The 27,791-nt window shown below is 43.2% G+C and overlaps 1 protein-coding gene and 1 non-coding gene across 15 annotated transcripts; one reads left to right on the top strand and one right to left on the bottom strand.

Moving 5' to 3' along the window:
- The first annotated feature begins 690 nt into the window (after positions 1–690).
- Positions 691–26,961, top strand: Poli (polymerase (DNA directed), iota). 14 transcript variants are annotated; one of them, XM_006525946.4, is made up of 10 exons: positions 691–5,890; positions 6,817–6,939; positions 8,920–9,084; positions 10,113–10,265; positions 12,242–12,478; positions 12,761–12,939; positions 13,700–13,791; positions 18,137–18,264; positions 18,645–18,847; positions 25,897–26,956. In XM_006525946.4, exons 2-10 carry the CDS (start codon positions 6,903–6,905, stop codon positions 26,725–26,727), a joined length of 2,025 nt encoding a protein of 674 aa, XP_006526009.1. In that variant the 5' UTR covers positions 691–5,890; positions 6,817–6,902; the 3' UTR covers positions 26,728–26,956. The 14 variants fall into 14 exon arrangements, 13 of the variants coding, with proteins under 13 accessions (XP_006526009.1, XP_011245236.1, XP_017173399.1 ...); XM_011246934.3 differs by having other exon boundaries at positions 6,814–6,939; positions 8,920–9,119; XM_017317910.2 differs by having other exon boundaries at positions 6,814–6,939; positions 10,113–10,297; positions 25,897–26,952.
- Mir6357 (microRNA 6357) lies at positions 18,752–18,855 on the bottom strand. The gene has a single exon (NR_105775.1). It is a non-coding gene; the product is annotated as a microRNA 6357 (primary transcript).
- Positions 26,962–27,791: the final 830 nt, after the last annotated feature.

Raw genomic sequence — 27,791 nt, 5'->3', positions numbered from 1 at the left:
TTGTCTTATTTATTTACATTCCAAATGTTGTTCCCCTTGCAGGTATTCCCTCCAGGAGGCCCGAGTGGCCAGCTTAGCAAGCAGGAGAGAATTTGCCCATATAAGGTACCCATGCCCAACAGTTCACTAAAATGAATGCTTATTGCTTTTAATAACCATAAACTCACAATACATTACTGGTACTTAGAAATGTCCCTAACATTATTTAAAAAAACAGACAAGGTCTTATTATGTTGTCAAAACTGATCTCATACTGTTTGGACTGGAGGGATCCCCCTGACTCAAGAAAAGCTGTTTCTAGCAGCTGCAAGGCATTGTGGCTGGCTGCCCTCTTTTTCCATCTACTAGCAATGCTCTCCAATCTCATACACTCCCACAAATATTATCTGAAATATTATTTCATTGTATTTCTCATTTCATACTTAAATAAACAGTCAAATCTCAAGATATTTCCAAACATTACCCTAGATTACAATCTATTAATTAAAACCATGTGGCTTATAGAATAAATAGTTCCTAACAAAGAAACATGTCATTTTACTCGGTTACTTCTCTGTTTCTGTAAAACAAAACCAAAAACAACCCCCCAAAACAAAAAACCAAAAAACCAAAAAACCAACCAACCAACCAACCAACCAACCAACCAAACAAAAACCAGCAAAAACATGACCAAGAGCAACTTGAAAGGAAATGCATTTATTTCAGCTTCCATTCCCAAGTAAGTCCATCACTTAGGGAAGTTAGGGCAGGAGTTCATAGCAGGAACCTGGAGCCAGGAGCTGATGCAGAGGCCCTGGGGAGCATGCTGCTGGCTTATTCTTCGTGGCTTGCTCAGCTTGCTTTATTATAATACGTAGATCAGACCGTCAGTCTAGGGATAGCATTGCTGGGCTGGGCCTTCCCGTATAAATCATTAATTGAGAAAGTGCGCCTCAGGATTGCCCACGGGCCAACCTCATGGGTCCATTTTCTCATCTGAGGTTACCCAAATGACTCTAACTTGTGTCAAGTTGACACAGAACTAGCCAGCACAGCATGCTAAGACATTTCAGAATCAACTCTTCCCTCTCCAAAGGGCTTGTTGTTTGAACAACAATGGAAAATGGTCAGGGGGCATTGATTTCCTCTCTGAAGACAAATTATTTCATTTTTTTTTTCTTGTGGAGAACTCTGAAAAGTGGATCTGCCACTGCGGGATTCATATCTTCAAGCAAGGACCTTTTTATTGCCCCACCCCCTCACCTCCCTCGTTCACCAAGAGGGGATTTCATGGGAGTGCAGCCGGATACACACACATAGGCTGGCCCTCCTGATCCTCCTGCTTCACTTTCCAAATGCCAGGACTGCAAGCTTGAGTCATCCTCCACGCTCCCCCCTCACCCCTTCCATCTTTGGTAAAACGAGAGCGATGACATCTGCACTTGGGAGCTGTTAATGTTACGCTGTGAAATAACCTGGTTAGAGCTATCAGCTGTTTCTGACATTCAGGGTTTTTGTAGGTGTCATTCTGTGGGTGTCACTTTTATTCTTCCCCCTCCCCCCAGCACTGGTTAATTAATATGCAGGGTTCAGTTACAGAACGAAAATGTGCTCCTGTAAAAAAAAAATTATGAAGAGCACTAGTCAACAGCAGAACATTAAAGCAAGCGTAGGTCCCGTGTGACCCACGGAGGAGCTAGGTCTGCATGCTTGCCAGCATCTCCAGGGCTCCACTTGTCCATCTTTCTACTAAATTAAAAGCCACACTTCAAGTCCGACAATTGACAAGGGAAATAAATGCAACTCAGTAATGAGGACTGGACTGTGTGTGTGCGCGTGCGCGAGTGCTTCTTTTCCATGCTGGCTTGTTTAACTCAGGCAACATGCTGAATGTTAGTTAGCCTTCGACTCCTCGGACAGGACTGGATTCCTAGGCCAGGCTGTTTCGGTGGTTTGCATCATTCTCAATCGTGGAGAATTGGAAGAAAGAAAGAATTTAGAAAGAAAAAAAACAAACCCTAGTTGTTTACAAGTAATTGGAGGCTTGATTTATAGTCCAAGAGACACTCATGGCCAAAAAGAAATTTAATTCTAAAGTTCTGTTTCTAGTTTTGCCAAATAGAATTCGCTGAAGAGGCAGCATGTTTTTAAGAAAAATAAAGTCATGACCTGTTTCTTTCTTTATTGTTGTTATACACACATGTATGCATGTATATCTACCCCTAAGTATATAAATACAACCTGCTCTGTCTGTATGATGTTACTGAGATGTGGATGGTTTCAGGGTTGACCACTTGGCTTTGATAAGCAAAGCAGGGTGAGGGGTCTTTCCCGGGGAAGGCTGCTCCCAGCATTCCTTACTTGCCTGTAGCTCTTTGTCTAGAGAGCTGAGGCCCCAGGAGATTATCCCCTTCTGTGCTGGTGTGTCTTTTGGTGTCGTCCTTGCTCATGTCCTGTTTAGGCAGACACTCTTGACATTTCTAGACGAAATCGCCCATGCAACTTCCTGTTCCTGCTGTTCTCACACTCTTACTACTGTCATTTCCGCCATGATCTCTGGGCCTTAGGTGCAAGGACTGTGTTGTAGATAGACCAGTTGGTGCTGGGGGACCACATGGTCATGTGTTCTCAGCATCTGGACTGGTTGTGGTTTTCTGTAAAGGTTTACATCTGTTGGAAGACTTTTTTTTGGGGGGGGGTGAGACCTATGCTTATGTGTAAGGATGAGTATTTAGAATGTCGTTAGGAATTATGGTGATTTTAGTAAACTGTTCTATGTAGGCTCTCCTCCAAAATCCATAACTTCATTAGCCCTGGGTAGTTGGCTAGGTTTTTACTACCAAGCATAATCTTTAGATGAATGGTCATAACCAATTCAATTAGAGAGCTGTCGGTTATAGCTAAGGTATGTGATATAGCTAAGGTATATCCTAAGCTACTGCACCCTTAGGATATCATGAACGCTGGCCATTGATTTCAAAGGCAGCACAGCTGGGTAGGACTAGTAGCTGCTTCCTTCCCTTAGAAACTTACAGGGAACAGTATGGTCCTTAAGATTTGATTTTGATCCTATGTAGACTTTTTTTGGGGGGGGGGGGATTACTCCATATGTCTAAGAATTAAATATGCAATGGTGATTTGTAAAGAAATATATTGGACACACACACACATCATGTCACTTGCTATTACTCTGCATGGCTGCACTGGCACTTTATAACTTTTTTTTTAAGACCCTCACTTCATACTTGATAAGAAACAGAATCACAGTGCCCATGCCTATAATCACAGAAGTGCTTTGGTCAAGGGAAGAAGATGGAGAGTTAGTGCATGGCCAGTCTGAGCAAGGTAGAGGAAGTAGAGAAGATGGGGGGTGGGGGGAGAGAAGGAGGAAGTAGAATCATGTAAAAAAAATTAATGTATTATTCACATGTATGTTAATTGTTCATATTTTATTCTGAGCCAAATGAGAAGAACCATATCTTGTATGGAAATTTCCTTCTACCTTGAGGCATCTTGACAGCTCTGGACTCATCAGCCCTGTTGGGGTGGGGTTTGGATGATCGGGGTGGGGTTTAGATGATGCAGTTGCCTTTGGGCTTCCCATGCTCCTGAAGGGAACCCCTTCACCCACACTCCTGTAAGCAACCTCAGTAAACTCAGTGGTCGAGCAAGGTGATCTACGGTGGTGTCTCTGCTTTGTTCTGTCAGTTTCCTATCCAGGGTGAGCAGACTTGTGTCCCATCTCCCCAGGAAGTTTCACAGGACGCTTCGGTAGAGGGACGTGGATTTTTAAGCTACCCCAGATGACACATTGCAAAATGAAAGTGGCAGTGTGAACATTTTTAGTCAAAGGAATAGAACAGTCGGGACATCTAATAAATACATCGAATCCAGCAAATCTTTCCAGGGGTTTCCAGATGTTACCGCACTTGGTAGAGGTTCTCGATTTGCTGAATTTAACAATACATTCCAGGCAAGGCACAGAGGCTGAAAGTGAGTGGCTATTTCTCTAAAGGGCCTAAAACAGCCGATGAAGGCTGTTTTGTCTTTTGACCTGTGTGCTGATTAGTTTTCCCATAAACTTGAAACCAGGTAGAGTCATCCCGGAAGAAGGAATCGCAAATGGGGAAACGCCTCCATCAGATTGGCTGGTAGGCACTGTCTGTGTGGAGTTTCCCCTGTTAATGATTAATGTGGGAGGGCCCAACCTACTGTAGGCAGTCCTGGCCCTGAGGAGTTGCTTCTGGGCCACTTCTTCTGGAGAAGAAAGCAGGCTGAGTCTAAGCCAAATAAACCCTCTTCTCCCCGTGTTGCTTTTAGTCATGGAGGTTATCAAACCCATAGGAAGCAAAGTGTGACATTTTCTCGCTACAATCAGTATGTTCTACTTCACCAAGGTAGAGAGAAAAGTGTATCAGAAGAAGCACACAGAAACGAGTATCAACACCGCAGCACACATGCACCCCGAGAGGAGGCATGGATGCAGTGAGCTCCTAACGTGCTAGGTGCTTCATAGACATTAAAATATGAAACTGTCTTGTTCTTTCTCCATTTACGTAATCGAGTGTATGCTGTTTTGTTTGTTTTTACAGTACGGGTTCAGAGCAGTTATATAACCTACTCAAAGTCACGTCAGCAAAATCAGAGTCTGGAATGGTGATTTTATGACCCGAAGCTCGTGAGTCAAAGCCCTACTTTTTTTTTTTTTTTTTTTACATAAACCAATCTGGGGTTGAATGCATCAGTTTCTCTAAATAAAACAAATCTCAACAAACCTCCACATCCTTGCTAGTCACATCTTTTACTTGGTCACTCAGGGTTAGGGGTTAGCATTGGAAAGAAAATATATTTAAAAAGTGATTTTTTTTTCTAACATGAGCCGAACACTGAAGCTCATAAACTCAAATCAACAAAAACTGAATCAACAAAAGGAAGGAATAGGGTTGAAGAGATGTCTCAGGGGCGAGAATGCTCGCTGCTCTTCCGTGGAACCCAATAACACTTCCTAGAAACCAGAGTTCCCAGAAACCACCAGGGGCTCACAAACCCCAGTTAATTCCAGTTAACTCCAGTTCCTGGGGATCCAACGCTCTTTTCTGGCTTTTGTGGGCGCTTGCATTCACACAGCATACACTCTCACACACATGTTTAAAAAAAGAAAGAAAGAAAAAAAGATTAAAGAAGAGAGAAGAGGAGGCATCTGGCTGGGTTCTTCCTACTCCACTTACCGACCACAACCAGATCTTTCTCATTCTCCCCGCCTCTGCCACGCTCGGGCTGTTTCGCTTCAGTGCGCAGGCGCCAGGCTGGAGGCTAGGCCGTGGTTTCCTAGGAGACCGTGCAGCAGCTGCGGTGCGGTTGGCCCGAAGGGAAGATGGGGGTGGAGTCGGAGGAGGAAGGCGGCCCCGCGGAGGAAGAAGACGCTCCTCGTGCCATGGAGCCCTTGCACGCGGGGGCGGCGGGCAGCTCGCGGGGTGCGCGCCCTCCGGGTGATGGCGGGAAAGGGAGGGAAAGATGTGAAGGGCGGGAGCCCGGGGCGGTCGTTGGGTCGCGGCCTTCTGGTCCTGCTCGGGCCTGGGGAGTGCCGTGTTGGCTGCTGAAGCCTGGGGGTGACGGCTGCATTCCTGCGCACACCGTCGGGGTGCACCTGTCTCCATGGCGGGCAGGACTTTTCTGACCTCCCGTGGGGACCCCTGATGCTTCTTGCGACTCCAAATCAGAGAATAGGAGGATTTTGTCGCCCCATGTATGCTTAGAGACCTAGCCTCGGCCTAGGGAGGAAAGGCTTGCCCGAACCTAGCAAGCAGGCTGGAGTCCCTAGGTGATCCACTTCCGACCCCAGGCCGTGGTTCAGCCTTGTGGCGCCAGGATCTGCACTGGATTCCCATTCCCTGACACTTCCCACCTCCAGGTAACAGAAAAGTAGTGGCAGAACAAAAGTTGTGTTTCTTTTATATCAACATTTTACATCTCCTGGGTACATATATCAAAATTAAAGTCTGTACACAACCAGTCCTCTTTAATGGAAGACACCCATTCGGTTTTGTCAGTTTCCCCACAAATGCGCTTTTCCTAGCCTAGGGTTGGCATTGAGCCTGCCTTGTAACAAAGGAAGGCAACTGTTCCCTGTTGCTTCCTGTCACACTCATATCATAAACTGTTTACACACTGGCCTGATGGTTTCAGGTGCAGCCGTGACCCCAGTTTTTAAAATTAGATACTCAGTTTTGTTTTGTTTTGTTTTGTTTTAATTGAGTGCTTAAATTATTCGTTTTCTGTTGCACCTCACACTGTTGTAAGCACTGGGGACTTTAAAACAGGAAATCTTAACGCTTGTGGGGACTAAATTTAGTGTCTTGGAACCCACAGGTTGTGTTGGTTTGGTGTTTTTAAATGTAGGAACAGGCCACTTTGACTAGTTCTCCAGTCGGTTGAAAATAATATTGCTACAGTTTCGTTGCCTCTACTGTTTAAAAGCTTCTAAAAAACTTAACATAGTACTAGGTTTTGTGCCATCCATTATTTATCAAGAGTTCCCCCCTCTTAAATTAACTACTCAGAAAAGGAAGTAGCTGAAGAAATTCTAGTTAATTAAAGCAGGACTGAAGACCTTTTTTGTTGATGGCATTTCATGTCTTTATGTTTTGTAGATACTGTGAAGCAGATAAAAAGCTGGCATTGGATACTTCATAAATCCAAGGGGGCTGGGGACAATGTTGAATTGAAGCCACTATATATATGTTCTTTATTAGATGAAATGTTTAAAGGGTCTGTTAGTTGCTCATTGATGATAAGCAGCCTAAATATGTTGGTTTTCTTTTGTGTATTGTGCAGCAGTTTGCAGTCAAGGGCCACCTACACAAATCTCTTCGTCGAGAGTCATAGTCCACGTAGATCTGGATTGCTTTTATGCCCAGGTCGAAATGATCTCCAACCCAGAATTAAAGGACAGACCTTTAGGTAATCCACATTGATGGTGGCTTTGTTGAGTGATGATAAAATTAGCAATTAGCTTCAACCGTTTTTTTTTTTTTTTTTTTTTTTTTTTATACTAACTGTATTAAGACAGTTCCTGGAGTCCGTTTTCAGGTACTTTGGTGGTGGTCGTATTTGCTTTGCAACCGAGAGTAAATGTGCCGAGCCTTTTCCCCTTTAATAAAGCGGACATTAGCATAGGTAACACACGAACAGAAACCAGGATGTGCTCTTAATAGATGCACTAGCTTGCTTCTGTGGGCTCAAGCCTTAAGTAAGGAAAGCAGGTTTATGCTCGCAGAAAGGATCTTTTAGTATTAGCACGAAGGGCAGTCTTTGGGGTCCCTGCTTCCTTCCTTTTCTTCTAGTACCTGGCTTGATGCCATAAGTCGTACTCCAGCCTAGGACTCTGTGAATCACAAAGGGATGCCTGGGTTTCAGTTCTTCAGGGTGACACTAAACCTGTAAGCTTTCCTAAGAGGCCAAGGATTTAAGTTAGGCCATCGGGTTTCTTTTTTTTTTTTTTTTTTCCCCTCTGAAATAATTTCTAATTAGCACAAGATGCCCAGTAGTTATTTCATACTAAAAGTATTTTGTGGTGAAGAAGTAGCTATAAGTGGTTATCATGAAGAGAGAGTGTCAGGCCAGGCATACTGTGGGGAGTCCTTTTAGCTAGGGAGGAGTTTGCCAGTCTGGCCTTTTATAATATAGAGCTTTGGAGTCATGGATAGCTACCTTTGACTCAGTGACTCTCAGATATTGAAAAAAAACTGTATCTGCAACACTGATGTTATATCTGAGGATGTCAGGTTCAATAATATGCAAAAAGGATGGGTTAGGTGGTTTCTATATTGTCATTCTCTGTATTGCAGGTGAATATGACTTACAGTGTTATGAAACAATCAACTTGTGTAAGAAGAAAAAGAGCATATAGGTTTAGCAAGCTTAAATGCTTGGTACATTTTGTTTTAATGTGTTCTATAGGTGATCATAATGTAGGTGGTCATAATGTCAATTTTAAAAAGAAGCCCTAAATAATTCCTCATGGTAGCACTACAAATTATTATGAGCTATAGTTCATTGCTCAGGGTGTTTATTGGCACAAGATTTCTCACGGTTTCTGTAGCTTGGCTCTTAGAATATTGCTTCTATTCACTGGCAGTATGGTCAGAAGATAAATGAGTTTTTAATAACATCAACCAGTATTTAATTGTTTTTTTTTTGTTGTTGTTATTTTCATCGGGCTTATTGTTTGGTGAACATACCCAAGAGTATTACATGACAATATAAAATTAATTGGGCTTTGAGTTGTCTGAAAAGAATCTTAGAAGGATTTAATTTATGTTTTATCACTGAAAAGTCCAAAGAATATATTGGCTCGAGGATAATTTAAATGTGAGAAACACAGCTTCCCTTTGGGAACTGGTATCTGTCCACATTCTTATATGTAACTTCTGCTACAATTTTTCAGTGTTTTCATAGTTAATATATAATTTCTTTTTTCTCTTAATTATTTTATAATGTGTAAGTGGGAAATAGCTTGAAAACCTGATGCTTCTTAGGAATCGGGGTTCTTCTTCTCTCAGTTATCTTTTTGTTCTTGTGAAAAACCCACTCAGCTGGGCAAGGTGGTACAAAATCCTGTAATTTTAGCACGTGTAAAAGGGAGGCAGAGGTGGGAAGGTGAGAGGCCAGCTTGTGCTACATGGTGAGCTCAAGGCCACTGTGAAAGGGAGGGGGAGGGGGAGTGTGTAGCAAAGGCCCCAAGAGCTCTGAACTAGCAGTGCTGAAGCCCTTGACAAGCACGCTCAAGGCTGTGAGTTTGAACCCCATTGCTGCAAACAACCACAGCTGCAAACAGTGGGTTACCACCTACGCTGTTACAGCATGAAGCTAGGAAGCTGTATTTTAAAATGCTCAGGTCCGCAGTTTCCCCAGGTGCTTATTTATTTATTTATTTAATAGGTGTGCAACAGAAATACTTGGTGGTTACCTGCAACTATGAAGCCAGGAAACTGGGTGTGAGGAAGCTTATGAATGTGAGAGATGCGAAGGAAAAGTGTCCTCAGCTGGTCCTCGTGAACGGAGAAGACCTGAGCCGCTACAGAGAGATGTCCTATAAGGTCACAGGTGCAAGCTGGATGCCGGCGACTTAGCATGTTTATGTAGGGTGACTAGTTACTATACAAATATCCATAGAAAAGTGCCATATATGGAGTTTTTTTTTTACCTAACACTTAAAAAAAAAGGGCCTTTCCCACTTTAAAAATCCTTATGGAGTTGGCAGATGGCTCAGTGGAAGGATGCTCTTGATGTTAAACGTGACAGTCGGAGTTCTTCTCGGGGCACCCACTTGGTAGAAGGAAAGAACAGACTTGGACAAGTTGTCCTTTGATCTCCACACATGTTGTCACATGTGCCCCCTTCCTCCATCAACAAATTAAATGTAATACATTTTTCTTAGCTATATAAGATGACTTCATATACTCCCAGATAAATAAATACAAATTTTTAATTATATAAGTAGGCCGCTTTCACTATTGCAGCTGTGAGGAAAAAATGAATAGCCATTTATTCCTTGACATCCGCTTCAAGATTTTAACTACCTCTTAAGCAGGGGTTGTTTTATTTATTTGTTCTTTTAGTGGACTACAGATAAAAAAGTCATGGATGTGGAAAAAGACTGAGTTAGATTTATTCCTGTGAGTCATTGTCCTCGGAATATTATTTTTGGGCTTTTTTTCTTTGAATATAACCGTTACTCAAAAGTCTGTTAACTGAGGACCTTGTCCAAGATGCTGTGCGGAGCTTGGCTGGAGAGATGGCTCAGCTGTTAAGAGCACTGACTGCTCAGGTGATCTGCGTTCAATTTCCAGCATCCACATGGGGTTCACAACCATCTGCAGCTCTCGCTGGCCTCTCTAGGTACCAGGCACACACACACAATACTACACAGACCCACATGTCAACAAAATGCCCATACATATAAAATAAAAGTTTAAGTAAAAAATTCAAGGTGGGAAACTGGTGCATATGGTATCATACATATGATGTGCACATATTTCATATGTCATATTTGCTACCTTAATCATTAAACAGTGAGATCGCTTCTAGTTTGTAACTTAATTATATCTGTGTCCCAATGTTATTTCAATTAGAATTGTTGGAGGAATTTAGTCCAGCTGTTGAGAGACTTGGATTTGATGAAAATTTTGTGGATCTAACAGAAATGGTGGAAAAAAGACTCCAGCAGCTTCCAAGTGAGGAGGTTCCGTCAGTGACTGTGTTCGGCCATGTTTACAATAACCAGTGTGAGTGCTTCCTCCGAGCCCCCTCGGTGACTGTAAGTGCACATATCCCATAGCCAGTGAGCTCACTGACAGATGTGTCACTATGTCATTCGGTGTCTAAGGTGGCCAAAATGAAGTCTTGCCAGTCTCGTCAAGGATTCAGAAAAGTGGAGTGGTGTGTAGGGCGGTGCCCCTCGAGGTGTGGCTTAGCTCTCTGAGGCCATTAACCTCTTGTTCTTTCTGCTCCTTATTTTTAAGAGCTCTACCTCTGTAGGTTATCCTTAACTTACAGATGTTGACTTAGTACTTTTTGCTTTGTCATTTTTTTTTAAGATTTATTTTTATTGTATGTATATGAGTACACCCTCTTCAGACACACCAAAAGAGGGCATCGGATCCCATTCCAGATGGTTGTGAGCCACCATGTGGTTGCTGGGAATTGAACTCAGGACCTCTGGAAGAGCAGTCAGTTCTCTTAGCTGCTGAGCCATCTGTCCAGCCCCTCCTCTGTCATCTTTAATTCTGCATTTTGATAGGCTAAATGTGTTGTCGATTCCTTCTGACCCTCTGAGGACTGAGGTCCCCTGCTGGATCCTGGCCACATCTTGTCCAGGCCTTTTGTCACAGGCCAGTCTGCTATTTGCTGTTGACCTCCCCAGGCTTCAGGTAACCAGTTCAAATGACCATCAGTAACTCGTGGCAAAAAGCGACATGGTTTATCCCCACATATGAAGAAAGTGTGGAAGACAGATGTTTTTCCTGGGGTACTCACAGGTGTAAATAAGTTGTAGTTAATGCCTGGGAATATCTAATTAGGCTCTGACACCCATGACTGCTGGAGAATGCATGTGGAGGACCAGCTTTTCCTGTCAGAGCGGCCTGACATGGTCGGTCCTATGTCTCAGCATGCACCCCCTCTTATGCCCCTCTTTAGAGTGTCCTGTATCATCACCACAGACGACAGGGGCAGAACCTCTCTTCTAGGAGACATGCAGTCTCTCCTATGTAGTTTGTACCTGTGCCCTTTTGTCAGTCCCTAGGGTGAAAAGCCAGAAAGATAACAGATACATCTTTGTGCAGCTTTTAAAGCTAGCGCAGACCTTACTGTTTAGAAAAAAAATGAGTGTAGAGAGAGCTGGATTTCCTATTTCAAATGAAGAATGCCTAATTACTTAGTACTTTTTCTTCCTTTATGTAAGTTATTTAATTGAAACCGGTCTCACTCTGTAGCCTGGCTGGCCTGGAACTTAGGTGTTGACCAGGATAGCTTTAAATTCTGAGATCAGCTTGCCTCTGCCTCCCGAGTGCCTGGCTCCTCATAGATCTAAAGGCAGTTTCTTTCAAACCAGTATATAGACAGGCAGAATCATGGTGTGGACGCTCTGGTCCGTTATAGACAAGCCAGTTATCACTTTGGTACATTTATTTTATCTTGCCTCTATGGACTGTGTGTGCGCTCTCAGCTAGGCTGACTGATGGGCCACGGGGGAGTAAGTCCTGTGACAGACTCCTCGTCTCCATGTCCTTCCAGCATGGGTCCTAGGATGGGTCCACACCAAAGAAAACGTGTTTCTTTATAACCTCCCTATGGTATCATAAGCAGATCTCCTAACCTGTGGGCCAGTCATTATTTCCAGCAGGTTATGTGGTGTGTGACATCCAGATGCCATTCTAAAGCTCTGTCTGTCTCCCTAGTGTGTGTTTCCTTGTGCTCCTTTATTGGTAAAGGTGAATGAAGGGTTCATGCATGTCAGCTAGAATTGCCAGGAGCTGCACTTTCAGTCAGTGAGGGAGCGCTCCCTGCATGCATTCCTTAGCACAGGCCCTTGGGACCTGCTCAGTTTGTGATGACCCAGGGTAAACTAAGGAAGCAGTTAGAGAGTGGTGAGGTGTCGGGGGTTGGAGGAAGAGTGAGTATCAACAGAATCCTGGGCTCTTTTAACCCTATTTGTGAGAGAGAAAATAATGCTTTTGTGGTGATACCATTGTCGTTATAGCTGTGAACCTACACAACATCATGCATCGGAGACTTGTGGTTGGATCGCAGATTGCAGCAGAGATGCGGGAAGCCATGTATAATCAGCTCGGGCTCACAGGCTGCGCCGGAGTGGCTCCTAATAAACTCTTGGCAAAGTTAGTGTCTGGGGTTTTTAAACCAAATCAGCAGACGGTCTTACTACCTGAAAGTTGTCAACATCTCATTCACAGTTTGAACCACATAAAGGAAATTCCTGGTAAGACCAATACATTTGAAGAGTGTATATTGGCTTTGCTGTGATTTCTTTAAATATGCATTTAATTCCTAAGGACATACACTTGGCTTTTGGAGAAAACCAAAAACCTGAAATGTTTTGTGGAATAAATCTGTGTTAAGATATATGTGCAAGTACTTTTTCCATACAAGACTTTGAGTGGTGCCCTGGAGCCATATGGTGGAAACATCTTTAATATTGAGAGTAGCTTGGTTTTGAAAAGCAAAGCTGTCATAACACTGTGTGTGAATTTCTGCTGTTTAGGTATCGGCTATAAAACTGCCAAGCGTCTCGAAGTTCTGGGAATCAATAGTGTTCATGATCTCCAAACCTTTCCAATCAAAACATTAGAAAAAGAATTAGGAATTGCAATTGCTCAGCGTATCCAGCAGCTCAGTTTTGGAGAGGACAAGTCTCCCGTCACACCGTCAGGGCCACCACAGGTGTGTGAGCAGGGGCTGCTTATGATGCTACTTGGGCTGAAGATGTCTGCTTTCCTGTTCACCCCCCTGCTGTGCAGTGCTGTGCTGTGCAGCTTGTGAGTGATCCTTGCCCGGGAGACGCGTATTCTGAAATTGAAACTTGCCCGCTAGTAGTCTTAAATCTAATTATCTGTTCTTTGTTACTACTTCCTTAAGATCTTGATACACACACAAACATATGAAGAAAACCTTTTAACCTTTTAACACATCCTTGTTTCTAGACTAATTCAGTGATTTGGAAAGTGGGGAGGGGATAATTACCCAGTTAGCAAGGGTGTTTTCCTCATGTGCTAGGCCTGTCTGACATCGCTCCACCCACTCATCGCATTGAATTTCACCATAACCTCTGAGCGAGGCAGTGTAGTTTGTTCAGACCTTCCTTCCTGCCCCCGTGCTTCCTCTTTCCCTCTTTAAGATCAGGGCACTGCACTATAAAAAGGTTAAATAACTTCTCCAAGCATAAACTCAGATTAAGGTTCTAGGGCCATGGGAACCTTGCTGTAGTCCTATAGAAGAATTAGAGGTGGCCTTCGTGCGTTACATTGCATGACTCTTGGTGCACAATAACGGTGCACATAATAACTGCACACAACAGGATTTAGCGCAAAAGTGAATCTGGTGTTACTGATTCATAAAGACAGGTAGTAAAGAACATGTTGAGTGTTTGGCATGAACACTGTGTTAGCTTTTCCATTAACCCTTATTTATTCTTCTTTGGTAGTCCTTTAGTGAAGAAGATACGTTTAAAAAGTGTTCCTCAGAAGTGGAAGCTAAAGCTAAGATTGAAGAATTACTTTCCAGCCTTTTGACCAGGTGCGTTTCACCTTGCCTCATCATCTTTTATATTTAGGCTGGATGCAGAACCACCTCATGTTCTATGTTGGGTTTTACAATTAACTGTGAACGAGGCACTGTTATTCAAGATAGGTCATTTGCCATTAGGTTTCTCTTATCTGTGCTCTTAATTAAAATGACCGACTTGCATTGGTTGTCTTTCAGGTAACATGGTGGTTTACCTGATCTTAAGCCACAGTGGTTACCTGAGGGTTCTTGAGTCATCTCATCATAACCTAGACTAGGTGAGAAGGAGGCCCTCAGTCTTCCCTGTAGCTGCTGCAGCCTCTGCTGCAGACAGTAGGACTGGCTTTGCAGTTAAAGGGAGCCACAGAGAAGATTCAGTCTGCCAGAGTCCCCGGTCCTCTGGGTGATGGCTCAGAGTAGGAAGGAGCTGAGGAGCAGGGAGAGGGGCAGCAGCAGAAGCCCCTGCCTCCCTCTCTCAGACGCTTGAACTCGGAGTCAAAGGAAGGGATGGCTAAACAGTGTCTGTGCAATGCAAGTTCATACGAGGGGCTCTGAGCAGACAGCCAACAGTGATGTGCCAACTGGGATCTAAATATACAAAAAAATGTAATGCAAACTGTGCAAGAAATGCTTTCCTAGTGTTCCTTGTTATCTTTCAAATGTGCACTTCTCAATTCCCATAAGAAAGTAGTCATCTCCCATCACGTCATGTCCTTAGAAGTGTCCTAAGTTGGCTTAGAGCCTGTGTGCTTCTGAAGTGCTCCGAGGATGGCTGGCTGTACAGAGATGAGACAGCCTGATGTTTGTTGCACAGATCTGCTGTCACGTGCAGCACGTGCGTTGCTGGCTGCCTGCTCTGAGGTAGAGCGTGACTCAGCTCCAGAGAGATGGCTCACTCTCTTCTGGGGACTCTGCTGCCGAAACTGGGTCATCCACTCCGCCTCAGCTCACGCGTACCCTGAACTCAGGGGCCATGGAGAACGGCCCGGTCCTGTGCATGCAAACACCAGAGGCAATATATGTGGTTACTTTGCGTTCTCCACCTGAAGACTCGATCCGGAAGAGAGCGGGTACTCTAAGCCTCTGAGACGTCAGACGTCTAGAGTCCTCAGCCCGAGTCTCTGTTGCCAGTGCTCCCTAACACCACACTGTTGTGCTGTGACTGAGGTTAATAGAAGTCATGTGACAGGTATAAAATAATTTAATATATCTGTGTGTCTGTATATCCTGTATATCTGAAAATACAGTTTTCTTCTAGAGACTTTACTGACTAATCCTACAGGTAGGAGAGAAAGGTCAGCTGTTTTTTTAAAGAGCCAGGCTCTAGGCACTTGGTTAAACTTGGGGTTAGCCTTTCCCAGTGTCCTGTTGAACAGACCTCAAGTCCGACGAGGTGGTTGGTAGTTCCCACCTAAGTCCAAGTGCTGCTCTTCCACCATTGTTGGAACGTGGCTGGTGCAGTGACTGCTTTTGGTTCGTCGGCTTTGCCAGGTTGCATTGTCCTTTCTGATCCTATGAGCCGCTCCTCACAGATGAGCTTCTCAGTCAGTCCCAGCTCTCGCTCCTACGCCCTGGGTCCAGACTGCACGCTGTCTTCATGAGCAGGCGCTCACTCACCTTACAATTCTAGGAATCGGTCTGGGGCAAGGCAGTAGCTGTGTTGTTTTCAGAGTTGTGCACTGCCCTGCCAGCACTTGGAAGGGGCTTCCTCATGCATGCTGCCCGGGTTTCTGTTCAGCAGTCTCTGGCTCTTGGTAAGGCATTATTACTTCACGGGCTGTAACTTTTTTAAACCACATATAAATATATAAAAGTAAATATTTATATGCAGTTTATGTGTATTATATGATATATATTATAAAATTTACATTGTTTATATACATACATGTATAATTTTAGGTAAGCAGGAAATCTTTATTTTTTCTTTATTATAGCTATTCTACACCTCCCCTGCCAACTCCTCCCATGTCCTCTTCCATACGTCTTTCAGCCCTGTCTTCTACTTCTGCCTCCTCCCTCAGTGGCCGTCTACTGCCTTTAGCTCCTAGCTGGTGGGAGGCTGTGTATCCCTTGCTGGCATCCATGCTGATGTGGACTCCTATCCACCAGAACTGTTGGTGGCTCCTGAGTGCCTCATCCTGGTCAGGTCCAGAAGACAATCTCGTGGCAGTTACCCTGGCTCTTACTGTCTTTGTCTCTCACTTCATCACTGTCCACTAAGCCTTGGGTGTGGTGTTTGTTGTAGATGTCCTATTATTTGGGTTTGGCCACTCCACGGGTGCTATGATTCTCTGCACTTTTGTCCATTTGTGCTTCTCTGTAATTACCTCCATCTGCTACAGAAAGCAGCTTATTTGATGTGGAGGAGAGCTGCTGTCACCCATGGGTATTAGGATAAGTATTTAGAAGGCAAGTAGATGCTATACCTACCGGTTGAGTGAAATGGTAGAGGCAGGTGCTCCTCTAGGGTCTGTGACCTCTCCAGCTAAAGGTTTCTGCTTGTCTTCAGCACCAGGTATGAAGTCCTTCTGTTCAGCAGACTTTAAAGCCAATTCTATGTATGTATGTATGTATATATATATATTGGAGATATATCTATATTTATATCTAGTGAGAGCAAGCAGGCAAAGAGAGCAAGCTTCCTTCTTCTATGTCCTTATATAGGCTGCCAGCAGGTGTGGCCCAAATTAAAGGTGGATCTTCCCACTTTAAAAGATCTGGATTAAAATTGTCTTCCCACTTCAAATGATTGGAAAGAGAAAAGAAAAAAAAAAAAAAAGCCCTCAGCAGCTGTACCCAGCCACTTGGGTTTTAGTTAATTCCAGATGTAGTCAAGTTGGCAACCAAGAATAGCCAGCACAGCTTGTCATTATGGGAGTTCTCCGGACTTCCAGCTGGGTGGGGTTCCTGATAACTCTTTCCTGGTGTCCTGCATAGCACATTCCTGCACTATGACAGCTAGTCAGAGGAGGGGGATGTGGGGAGCTTCAGGCTTAGTACCAGCTTGATTTCTGCAAGCCCAGTGACCAGTGTGTAGTGTCTTTAGTACATCACAAGTTAGGACATTCAATTAAGAGCAGTGACAATTGCATGTATTGTCTTGTAATATTTTTTGGCCCACCCCCACCCCCACCCCGACCCCGACACTGGACTTTTGATAAGTGCATGGGACTTGTGGGGAGCATCGCCTCACTGTAGGAAGGATTCCGTATGGCCTTTTCACCATCGCTAGTGTCACTCCTCCCTCCTGGGCTTCTCTGCAGTCTACCCTCTCATCTCGCTCTCCAGTTAACTCTCCCCCTACCCTTGCCCCCGTTCCCTTCATAGACCAGCGCTCCACTGTCCTCTCTACAGGGCTTCCCGCTGCACAGTCCTTTTCTCCTTGGCTGGATTGCACACCTGCTCCAAGTTAGAAACTCCTAAGTAAGAGAGAACGTGTAGAGTTTGTCTTTCTAGGTCTAGGTGACCTCACTAGGTTTAATATTATCTAGTACCCAGGCCAAAATCTATGGCCAGATTAGAGTTAGAAAACAACTAGCTTTATGTGCTCTTTCATTGCGCATGACCATTACCTGCATTCGTCCGTCCTCGTCCCCATATAGCTAAGCTTTTCTGTCCTCTTTTCTTTATGTTATACTGTACTCCTCATACACACACACACACACACACACACGTACGTACGTACATATGTATGTACATATCTATGTGTGTGTATTGGCTAGATTCTGCATATGAGAACATGTTTCTTTCTGAGACTGTGTGATCTTGCTTAATATTGTGTCACAAGTCAATTGATGGGCCTCTGGGTATCTGCCCAGGAGTACTATAGCTGGGTCCTGTGATAGATTTGTTTTTAGCTTTCTGAGGAAACTCCACACTGGTTTCCATGGCTACCCCAGTTTGTCTTCTCAGCAGAAGTGAACGAGGAGTCTCCTTTGTACGTATTCCTCCGGGCACTTGTTCCCATTTACCTTACTGTGGCCATTGAGGTGCGGTCAGATGAAATGCCAAAGTAATTTTCATTTAATTTTTTCTCCCAACTGCTAAGGCTGTTGAAAATTATTTTTATTTTTATTTTTTGGCAGGTAGTGTTGTTTTCTTGATACATGGTCTTTTTAGTTCTTTATATATTCTGGCTATTAGTCCTTTATTAGATATATAGCTGTCATGGCTTTGCTATGTTGACTTTGAGATACTTATTTGGATATTTTTGAACATTTATTACTTTATTATTTCATTTTCTATGGTGCATTTAGTTGCTATAGTTACAGGATCTGATACTTCAATAAATAAGTATTCCATCATCTTAAAATCATGTTAATTTATCTTATTATTGTGTTTTCCATTTCTATTTTAGAGTATGCCAGGATGGAAGGAAGCCCCATACAGTAAGATTAGTCATCCGTCGGTACTCTGACAAACACTGTAATCGAGAGAGTCGTCAGTGCCCTATCCCATCCCACGTCATTCAGAAGTTAGGGACAGGTATGGGCCAGTTCTCTAAGAAGATATTGAACTCTTTAAAAAGCAAACTTTGAGTTAGAAACATGCCACATTAAAGTGTTTTCATGTATTCTTCAAAACATAGTTATATTTTACCAGGAATTAACATTAGGAAAACTTTTTAATAGATAATAAAAGTAAATTTACTCAATCAACTCAGTAAGTACGTAGTTAAAAATATTTCCTGACTTCAGAGGATACAAATCTAATATAATTATAAAGTACATTTAGTAACTAATCTCAGATGCGTGGGGATCCCAATTTAGATTTTAAGTTCTTAATCCAAGTCATATAAATAATATTGTGCTTTGAATACTAATAAAAGTGCATGTGTTTATTACATCCTTCTACATGTTACTTAGGAAATCATGACTCCATGCCTCCCCTGATTGATATCCTTATGAAACTTTTCCGAAATATGGTGAACGTGAAGATGCCCTTTCACCTGACTCTTATGAGCGTGTGCTTCTGCAACCTGAAAGCCCTGAGCAGTGCTAAGAAAGGGCCTATGGACTGCTACCTAACGTCCCTCTCAACCCCTGCCTACACCGACAAGCGCGCCTTTGTAAGTACACCCTGGCTGCACTGCTGCTAAACCCACCATCTGCATTGTACCTAGTGCAGTTTGGAGATTCCCTGAGGTGCTATTGTTTGGATGATATAGTTGTTTCTAGTTCCTATCACGGGATGCTTGCTGGCCTTAAATATACTGTAATCTAAGAGGAAAATGTAAACACAGAATCAGAGAGACAGCCATTATGGCGCTTCTGTTTTGGGAAGTGTTAACACATTTCCTGGGGGGGGGTGTCTATACAAACACTATGGATTGGCTTATAAATGTAAACATATCTAGAGATTAATTACCACTGCACTAGGATTAGGATACTAGTGGAATAATCGCGGAGCTGTAGTTGAGCGCGTGAGTGTTTATGGCATAGGAACTGGAAGGGAAATTCAGGGGAAATTTATAGAAAAATGGAGTAACTTAGCTTGAGAATGTTTCTAAGTCTTCTATAGATGTAGTAAATATTACAGATTAAACATGATATACTTTCTTTTTTTTTTTTCTTTCCATTTTTTATTAGGTATTTAGCTCATTTACATTTCCAATGCTATACCAAAAGTCCCCCATACCCACCCACCCCCACTCCCCTACCCGCCCACTACCCCTTTTTGGCCCTGGCGTTCCCCTGTTCTGGGGCATATAAAGTTTGCGTGTCCAATGGGCCTCTCTTTCCAGTGATGGCCGACTAGGCCATCTTTTGATACATATGCAGCTAGAGTCAAGAGCTCCGGGGTAATGGTTAGTCCATAATGTTGATCCACCTATAGGGTTGCAGATCCCTTTAGCTCCTTGGGTACTTTCTCTAGCTCCTCCATTGGGAGCCCTGTGATCCATCCATTAGCTGACTGTGAGCATCCACTTCTGTGTTTGCTAGGCCCCGGCATAGTCTCACAAGAGACAGCTACATCTGGGTCCTTTCGATAAAATCTTGCTAGTGTATGCAATGGTGTCAGCGTTTGGATGCTGATTATGGGGTGGATCCCTGGATATGGCAGTCTCTACATGGTCCATCCTTTCATCTCAGCTCCAAACTTTGTCTCTGTAACTCCTTCCAAGGGTGTTTTGTTCCCACTTCTAAGGAGGGGCATAGTGTCCACACTTCAGTCTTCATTTTTCTTGAGTTTCATGTGTTTAGGAAATTGTATCTTATATCTTGGGTATCCTAGGTCTTGGGCTAATATCCACTTATCAGTGAGTACATATTGTGTGAGTTCCTTTGTGAATGTGTTACCTCACTCAGGATGATGCCCTCCAGGTCCATCCATTTGCCTAGGAATTTCATCAATTCATTTTTTTTAATAGCTGAGTAGTACTCCATTGTGTAGATGTACCACATTTTCTGTATCCATTCCTCTGTTGAGGGGCATCTGGGTTCTTTCCAGCTTCTGGCTATTATAAATAAGGCTGCTATGAACATAGTGGAGCATGTGTCCTTCCTACCAGTTGGGGCATCTTCTGGATATATGCCCAGGAGAGGTATTGCTGGATCCTCCGGTAGTACTATGTCCAATTTTCTGAGGAACCGCCAGATGGATTTCCAGAGTGGTTGTACAAGCCTGCAATCCCACCAACAATGGAGGAGTGTTCCTCTTTCTCCACATCCTCGCCAGCATCTGCTGTCACCTGAATTTTTGATCTTAGCCATTCTGACTGGTGTGAGGTGGAATCTCAGGGTTGTTTTGATTTGCATTTCCCTGATGATTAAGGATGTTGAACATTTTTTCAGGTGCTTCTCTGCCATTCGGTATTCCTCAGGTGAGAATTCTTTGTTCAGTTCTGAGCCCCATTTTTTAATGGGGTTATTTGATTTTCTGAAGTCCACCTTCTTGAGTTCTTTATATATGTTGGATATTAGTCCCCTATCTGATTTAGGATAGGTAAAGATCCTTTCCCAATCTGTTGGTGGTCTCTTTGTCTTATTGACGGTGTCTTTTGCCTTGCAGAAACTTTGGAGTTTCATTAGGTCCCATTTGTCAATTCTCGATCTTACAGCACAAGCCATTGCTGTTCTATTCAGGAATTTTTCCCCTGTGCCCATATCTTCAAGGCTTTTCCCCACTTTCTCCTCTATAAGTTTCAGTGTCTCTGGTTTTATGTGAAGTTCTTTGATCCATTTAGATTTGACCTTAGTACAAGGAGATAAGTATGGATCGATTCGCATTCTTCTACATGATAACAACCAGTTGTGCCAGCACCAATTGTTGAAAATGCTGTCTTTCTTCCACTGGATGGTTTTAGCTCCCTTGTCGAAGATCAAGTGACCATAGGTGTGTGGGTTCATTTCTGGGTCTTCAATTCTATTCCATTGGTCTACTTGTCTGTCTCTATACCAGTACCATGCAGTTTTTACCACAATTGCTCTGTAGTAAAGCTTTAGGTCGGGCATGGTGATTCCACCAGAGGTTCTTTTATCCTTGAGAAGAGTTTTTGCTATCCTAGGTTTTTTGTTATTCCAGATGAATTTGCAAATTGCTCCTTCTAATTCGTTGAAGAATTGAGTTGGAATTTTGATGGGGATTGCATTGAATCTGTAGATTGCTTTTGGCAAGATAGCCATTTTTACAATGTTGATCCTGCCAATCCATGAGCATGGGAGATCTTTCCATCTTCTAAGATCTTCTTTAATTTCTTTCTTCAGAGACTTGAAGTTTTTATCATACAGATCTTTCACTTCCTTAGTTAGAGTCACGCCGAGATATTTTATATTATTTGTGACTATTGAGAAGGGTGTTGTTTCCCTAATTTCTTTCTCAGCCTGTTTATTCTTTGTGTAGAGAAAGGCCATTGACTTGTTTGAGTTAATTTTATATCCAGCTACTTCACTGAAGCTGTTTATCAGGTTTAGGAGTTCTCTGGTGGAATTTTTAGGGTCACTTATATATACTATCATATCATCTGCAAAAAGTGATATTTTGACTTCCTCCTTTCCAATTTGTATCCCCTTGATCTCCTTTTGTTGTCGAATTGCTCTGGCTAATACTTCAAGTACTATGTTGAAAAGGTAGGGAGAAAGTGGGCAGCCTTGTCTAGTCCCTGATTTTAGTGGGATTGCTTCCAGCTTCTCTCCATTTACTTTGATGTTGGCTACTGGTTTGCTGTAGATTGCTTTTATCATGTTTAGGTATGGGCCTGGAATTCCTGATCTTTCCAGAACTTTTATCATGAATGGGTGTTGGATCTTGTCAAATGCTTTTTCTGCATCTAACGAGATGATCATGTGGTTTTTGTCTTTGAGTTTGTTTATATAGTGGATTACATTGATGGATTTTCGTATATTAAACCATCCCTGCATCCCTGGAATAAAACCTACTTGGTCAGGATGGATGATTGCTTTAATGTGTTCTTGGATTCGGTTAGCGAGAATTTTATTGAGGATTTTTGCATCGATATTCATAAGAGAAATTGGTCTGAAGTTCTCTATCTTTGTTGGATCTTTCTGTGGTTTAGGTATCAGAGTAATAGTGGCTTCATAAAATGAGTTGGGTAGAGTACCTTCTACTTCTATCTTGTGAAAAAATTTGTGCAGAACTGGAATTAGATCTTCTTTGAAGGTCTGATAGAACTCTGCACTAAACCCGTCTGGTCCTGGGCTTTTTTTGGCTGGGAGACTATTTATAACTGCTTCTATTTCTTTAGGGGATATGGGACTGTTTAGAAGGTCAACTTGATCCTGATTCAACTTTGGTACCTGGTATCTGTCCAGAAATTTGTCCATTTCGTCCAGGTTTTCCAGTTTTGTTGAGTATAGCCTTTTGTAGAAGGATCTGATGGTGTTTTGGATTTCTTCAGGATCTGTTGTTATGTCTCCCTTTTCATTTCTGATTTTGTTAATTAGGATTTTGTCTCTGTGCCCTCTAGTGAGTCTAGCTAAGGGTTTATCTATCTTGTTGATTTTCTCAAAGAACCAACTCCTCCTTTGGTTAATTCTTTGAATAGTTCTTCTTGTTTCCACTTGGTTGATTTCACCCCTGAGTTTGATTATTTCCTGCCGTCTACTCCTCTTGGGTGAATTTGCTTCCTTTTTTTCTAGAGCTTTTAGATGTGTTGTCAAGCTGCTAGTATGTGCTCTCTCCCGTTTCTTCTTGGAGGCACTCAGAGCTATGAGTTTCCCTCTTAGAAATGCTTTCATTGTGTCCCAAAGGTTTGGGTACGTTGTGGCTTCATTTTCATTAAACTCTAAAAAGTCTTTAATTTCTTTCTTTATTCCTTCCTTGACCAAGGTATCATTGAGAAGAGTGTTGTTCAGTTTCCACGTGAGTGTTGGCTTTCTGTTATTTTTTTTGTTATTGAAGATCAGCCTTAGTGCATGGTGATCTGATAGGATACATGGGACAATTTCAATATTTTTGAATCTGTTGAGGCCTGTTTTGTGACCTATTATGTGGTCAATTTTGGAGAAGGTACCATGAGGTGCTGAGAAGAAGGTATATCCTTTTGTTTTAGGATAAAATGTTCTGTAGATATCTGTCAGATCCATTTGTTTCATCACTTCTGTTAGTTTCAGTGTGTCCCTGTTTAGTTTCTGTTTCCATGATCTGTCCATTGGTGAAAGTGGTGTGTTGAAGTCTCCCACTATTATTGTGTGAGGTGCAATGTGTGCTTTGAGCTTTACTAAAGTTTCTTTAATGAATGTGGCTGCCCTTGTATTTGGCGCATAGATATTCAGAATTGAGAGTTCCTCTTGGAGGATTTTACCTTTGATGAGAACAAAGTGCCCCTCCTTGTCTTTTTTGATGACTTTGGGTTGGAAGTCAATCTTATCAGATATTAGGATGGCTACTCCAGCTTGTTTCTTCATACCATTTGCTTGGAAAATTGTTTTCCAGACTTTTATTCTGAGGTAGTGTCTATCTTTTTCTCTGAGATGTGTCTCCTGTAAACAGCAAAATGTTGGGTCTTGTTTGTGTAGCCAGTTTGTTAGTCTATGTCTTTTTATTGGGGAGTTGAGACCATTGATGTTAAGAGATATTAAGGAAAAGTAATTGTTGCTTCCTGTTATTTTTGTTGTTAAAGTTGGCATTCTGTTCTTGTGGCTGTCTTCTTTTAGGTTTGTTGAGGGATTACCTTCTTGTTTTTTCTAGGGCATTGTTCCCGTTCTTGTATTGGTTTTTTTCTGTTATTAACCTTTGAAGGGCTGGATTCGTGGAGAGATAATGTGTGAATTTGGTTTTGTCGTGGAATACTTTGGTTTCTCCATCTATGGTAATTGAGAGTTTGGCTGGGTATAGTAGCCTGGGCTGGAATTTGTGTTCTCTTAGTGTCTGTATAACATCTGTCCAGGCTCTTCTGGCTTTCATAGTCTCTGGTGAAAAATCTGGTGTAATTCTGATAGGCTTGCCTTTGTATGTTACTTGACCTTTTTCCCTTACTGCTTTTAGTATTCTATCTTTATTTAGTGCATTTGTTGCTCTGATTATTATGTGTTGGGAGGAATTTCTTTTCTGGTCCAGTCTATTTGGAGTTCTGTAGGCGTCTTGTATGTTCATAGGTATCTCTTTCTTTATATTTGGAAAGTTTTCTTCAATAATTTTGTTGAAGATGTTTGCTGGTCCTTTGAGTTGAAAATCTTCATTCTCATCTACTCCTATTATCCGTAGGTTTGGTCTTCTCATTGTGTCCTGGATTTCCTGGATATTTTGAGTTAGGATCTTTTTGCATTTTCCATTTTCTTTGATTGTTGTGCCGATGTTCTCTATGGAATCTTCTGCACCTGAGATTCTCTCTTCCATCTCTTGTATTCTGTTGCTGATGCTCAAATCTATGGTTCCAGATTTCTTTCCTAGGGTTTCTATCTCCAGTGTTGCCTCACTTTGAGTTTTCTTTATTGTGTCTACTTCCCTTTTTAGGTCTAGTATGGTTTTGTTCATTTCCATCACCTGTTTGTATGTTTTTTCCTCTTTTTCTGTAAGGACTTCTACCTGTTTGATTGTGTTTTCCTGTTTTTCTTTAAGGACTTGTAACTCTTTAGCAGTGTTCTCCTGTATTTCTTTAAGTGATTTATTAAAGTCCTTCTTGATGTCCTCTACCATCATCATGAGATATGCTTTTAAATCTAGGTCTAGGTTTTCGGGTGTGTTGGGGTGCCCTGGACTGGGCGAAGTGGGAGTGCTGGGTTCTGATGATGGTGAGTGGTCTTGGTTCCTGTTAGTAGGATTCCTACGTTTACCTTTCGCCATCTGGTAATCTCTGGAGTTAGTAGTTATAGTTGACTCTGTTTAGAGATTGTTCTTCTGGTGATTCTGTTACCGTCTCTCAGCAGACCTGGGAGACAGATTCTCTTCTCTGAGTTTCAGTGCTCAGAGCACTCTCTGCTGGCAAGCTCTCTTACAGGGAAGGTGCGCAGATATCTTGTTTTTGGACCTCCTCCTGGTCAAAGAAGAAGGCCCAAAACAGGGCCTCTCTCAGAAGCTGTGTTGTTTTGGCAGTTCCCAGAAGCTGTCAGCTTCTGTGGTACAGACTCTCACCTGTGCAGACTAAGTTCCTAAGTTCCAGGGAGTCCTGGAACCAAGATGGCGATCGCTGCTCCTGAGGCTGAGGCCGCCTCCCAAGCCAGGCGGACACCTGTCCTCTGGTCCGGACGGTGGCCGGCTGTGTGGGGCCCGCCAAGGGTGCTGCCTCAGCGGCTCTGTGCTTCCGCCCGTCCCAGAAGCTGTCTGGTTCTCTCATGATATACTTTCATTGTGCTCTTTTGTTACTGTTAAATGTTACCTTTTAGACAAGCAGTTTTTGGGAAATCATCCCTTCCTGCTTTGTGCTTCTATTTTTACCAGCATTAGATCACATTATCTACTGAGTTAGATGTGCAGCCCATGGTGGCTGGGATCTTTCCTCCTGCGTGTCTTGTCCCCTAGTCTGCTAGCTAGTAGGGACTGCATGAGTATGATGATAGGCCACACAGTAGTGTGAGACACGGGATGGATTGCTCTCTGTCAAGGTCAGAGGTGCCGGGCAGGTTTGCAGGTGTGTGAGACACTAGCTCCAGGAGAACTGCAGCAGTGATGCGCAAGGCGTGCAGACTCCTGAGCTCTGCTCTTCCCCTTGTGTTGTAGAAAGTGAAGGACACCCACACGGAAGACTCTCACAAGGAGAAAGAAGCAAACTGGGATTGTCTACCAAGTAGAAGAATCGAAAGCACAGGAACGGGGGAGTCTCCGTTGGATGCCACCTGTTTTCCTAAAGAAAAAGACACAAGTGACTTGCCCCTCCAGGCACTGCCAGAGGGTGTTGATCAAGAAGTCTTTAAGCAACTTCCAGCAGATATTCAAGAAGAAATCCTTTCTGGAAAATCTAGAGAAAATCTAAAAGGGAAAGGAAGTTTAAGTTGTCCGCTGCATGCCTCTAGAGGAGTATTGTCTTTCTTTTCTACAAAGCAAATGCAAGCCAGTCGCTTAAGCCCCAGAGATACTGCGCTCCCTAGCAAGCGGGTATCAGCTGCATCTCCCTGTGAGCCGGGAACGTCAGGACTGAGCCCCGGGAGCACCTCCCATCCATCGTGCGGAAAGGACTGTTCCTATTACATAGACAGCCAGTTAAAGGATGAGCAAACGAGTCAAGGCCCTACTGAGTCTCAAGGATGCCAGTTTTCCAGCACGAACCCTGCTGTTTCTGGTTTCCATTCCTTTCCTAATCTGCAGACTGAACAGCTCTTCTCCACACATCGCACTGTAGACAGCCACAAGCAGACAGCCACCGCCTCTCACCAGGGACTAGAAAGTCACCAGGGACTAGAAAGCAGAGAGCTGGATTCTGCGGAAGAAAAGCTTCCTTTCCCACCAGACATTGATCCGCAAGTTTTCTATGAGCTTCCAGAAGAGGTCCAAAAGGAACTGATGGCGGAATGGGAGAGAGCTGGAGCTGCGCGCCCCTCGGCGCACAGATAAGTCCAGAAAGCCAGGGAGTATGAGTCCCCAGGTCGCCAGGGCATAACCAAATAGAAATAGTCAGTGGTGTGGAAATCCGATGTAAGATGTAATAGATAAGGCAAAAGTGGGCACAGGAAGGAAATTCTAGTACAAAGGGAAAATAGCCATAATGTGGTAATGTAAAAAATGCTATCTCCCTATTATTTCTGTTTTATATCATTGTCAATAAAAGGAATATCATGGTCAACACTAGGCTCTCACTGTAAGTTGTGAGACAGATGTTTTATGCCTGCATGCAAAATAGGAGCTCATCACAGCATCATTATGCATAGGAAAGAACGGGCTTTGGTTTTGGTTTTCTTTGGGTTGTTTGGTTGTTTGGTGTGTGTGTGTGTGTGTGTGTGTGTGTGTGTGTGTGTGTGTGTGTGAACTGTGCCGTATGGCAAAGTCAGTCCATGACATCCAAATAGGAAATTCTCTTCTCAGCTTCAAAAGGTAAATACTTTAGCTAAATCACTACATACAATTTAACAAGTTGACTTTCTTTTGATTTTGTTTCTGAAATAATATCCTAGTGTGTAACCCAGTCCAGCCACAGTTTTCTGATCTTTCTGCCTTAACCCCCTGAGTTTAGAGACTGCATTGGGGTGCACCAATATGTCAACCTACTAACTGGTTTACTGGTTTATGAAGATTTTGTGTGTTCAAGTGTACCTGTGTGTGTGTGTGTGTGTGTGTGTGTGTGTGTGTGTAAGTGAGAGAGATTGAGAGAGAGAGAGAGGGTCATTCCATAGAAATCAGAAAGGGGCATGTAACCCCTTGAAGATGGAGGCACATGTGTTTGTGGGCCACCAAGTGTGGGTGCTGGGATCTGAACCCCAGTCCTCTGATAGAGCCCCGGACACTCTCAACCACCGGGCCGTCCCCTCTGATAGAACTGTAAGTTCCAGCCACTGGGCCTCCATCCTCACCGCAACCACCGGGCCGTCTCCCTCTAATAGAACTGTAAGTTCCAGCCACTGGGCCTCCATCCTCACCGCTGCCTTTTCAAAGAGCAGTTCCTGATTTCTCTCACAGTTAGA

Source organism: Mus musculus, chromosome 18 (genome assembly GCF_000001635.26).
Source record: "Mus musculus strain C57BL/6J chromosome 18, GRCm38.p6 C57BL/6J".
Taxonomy (NCBI): domain Eukaryota; kingdom Metazoa; phylum Chordata; class Mammalia; order Rodentia; family Muridae; genus Mus; species Mus musculus.
The sequence above is the reverse complement of the archived record's forward strand: the minus strand, read 5'-3'. Positions and strand labels throughout refer to the sequence as shown.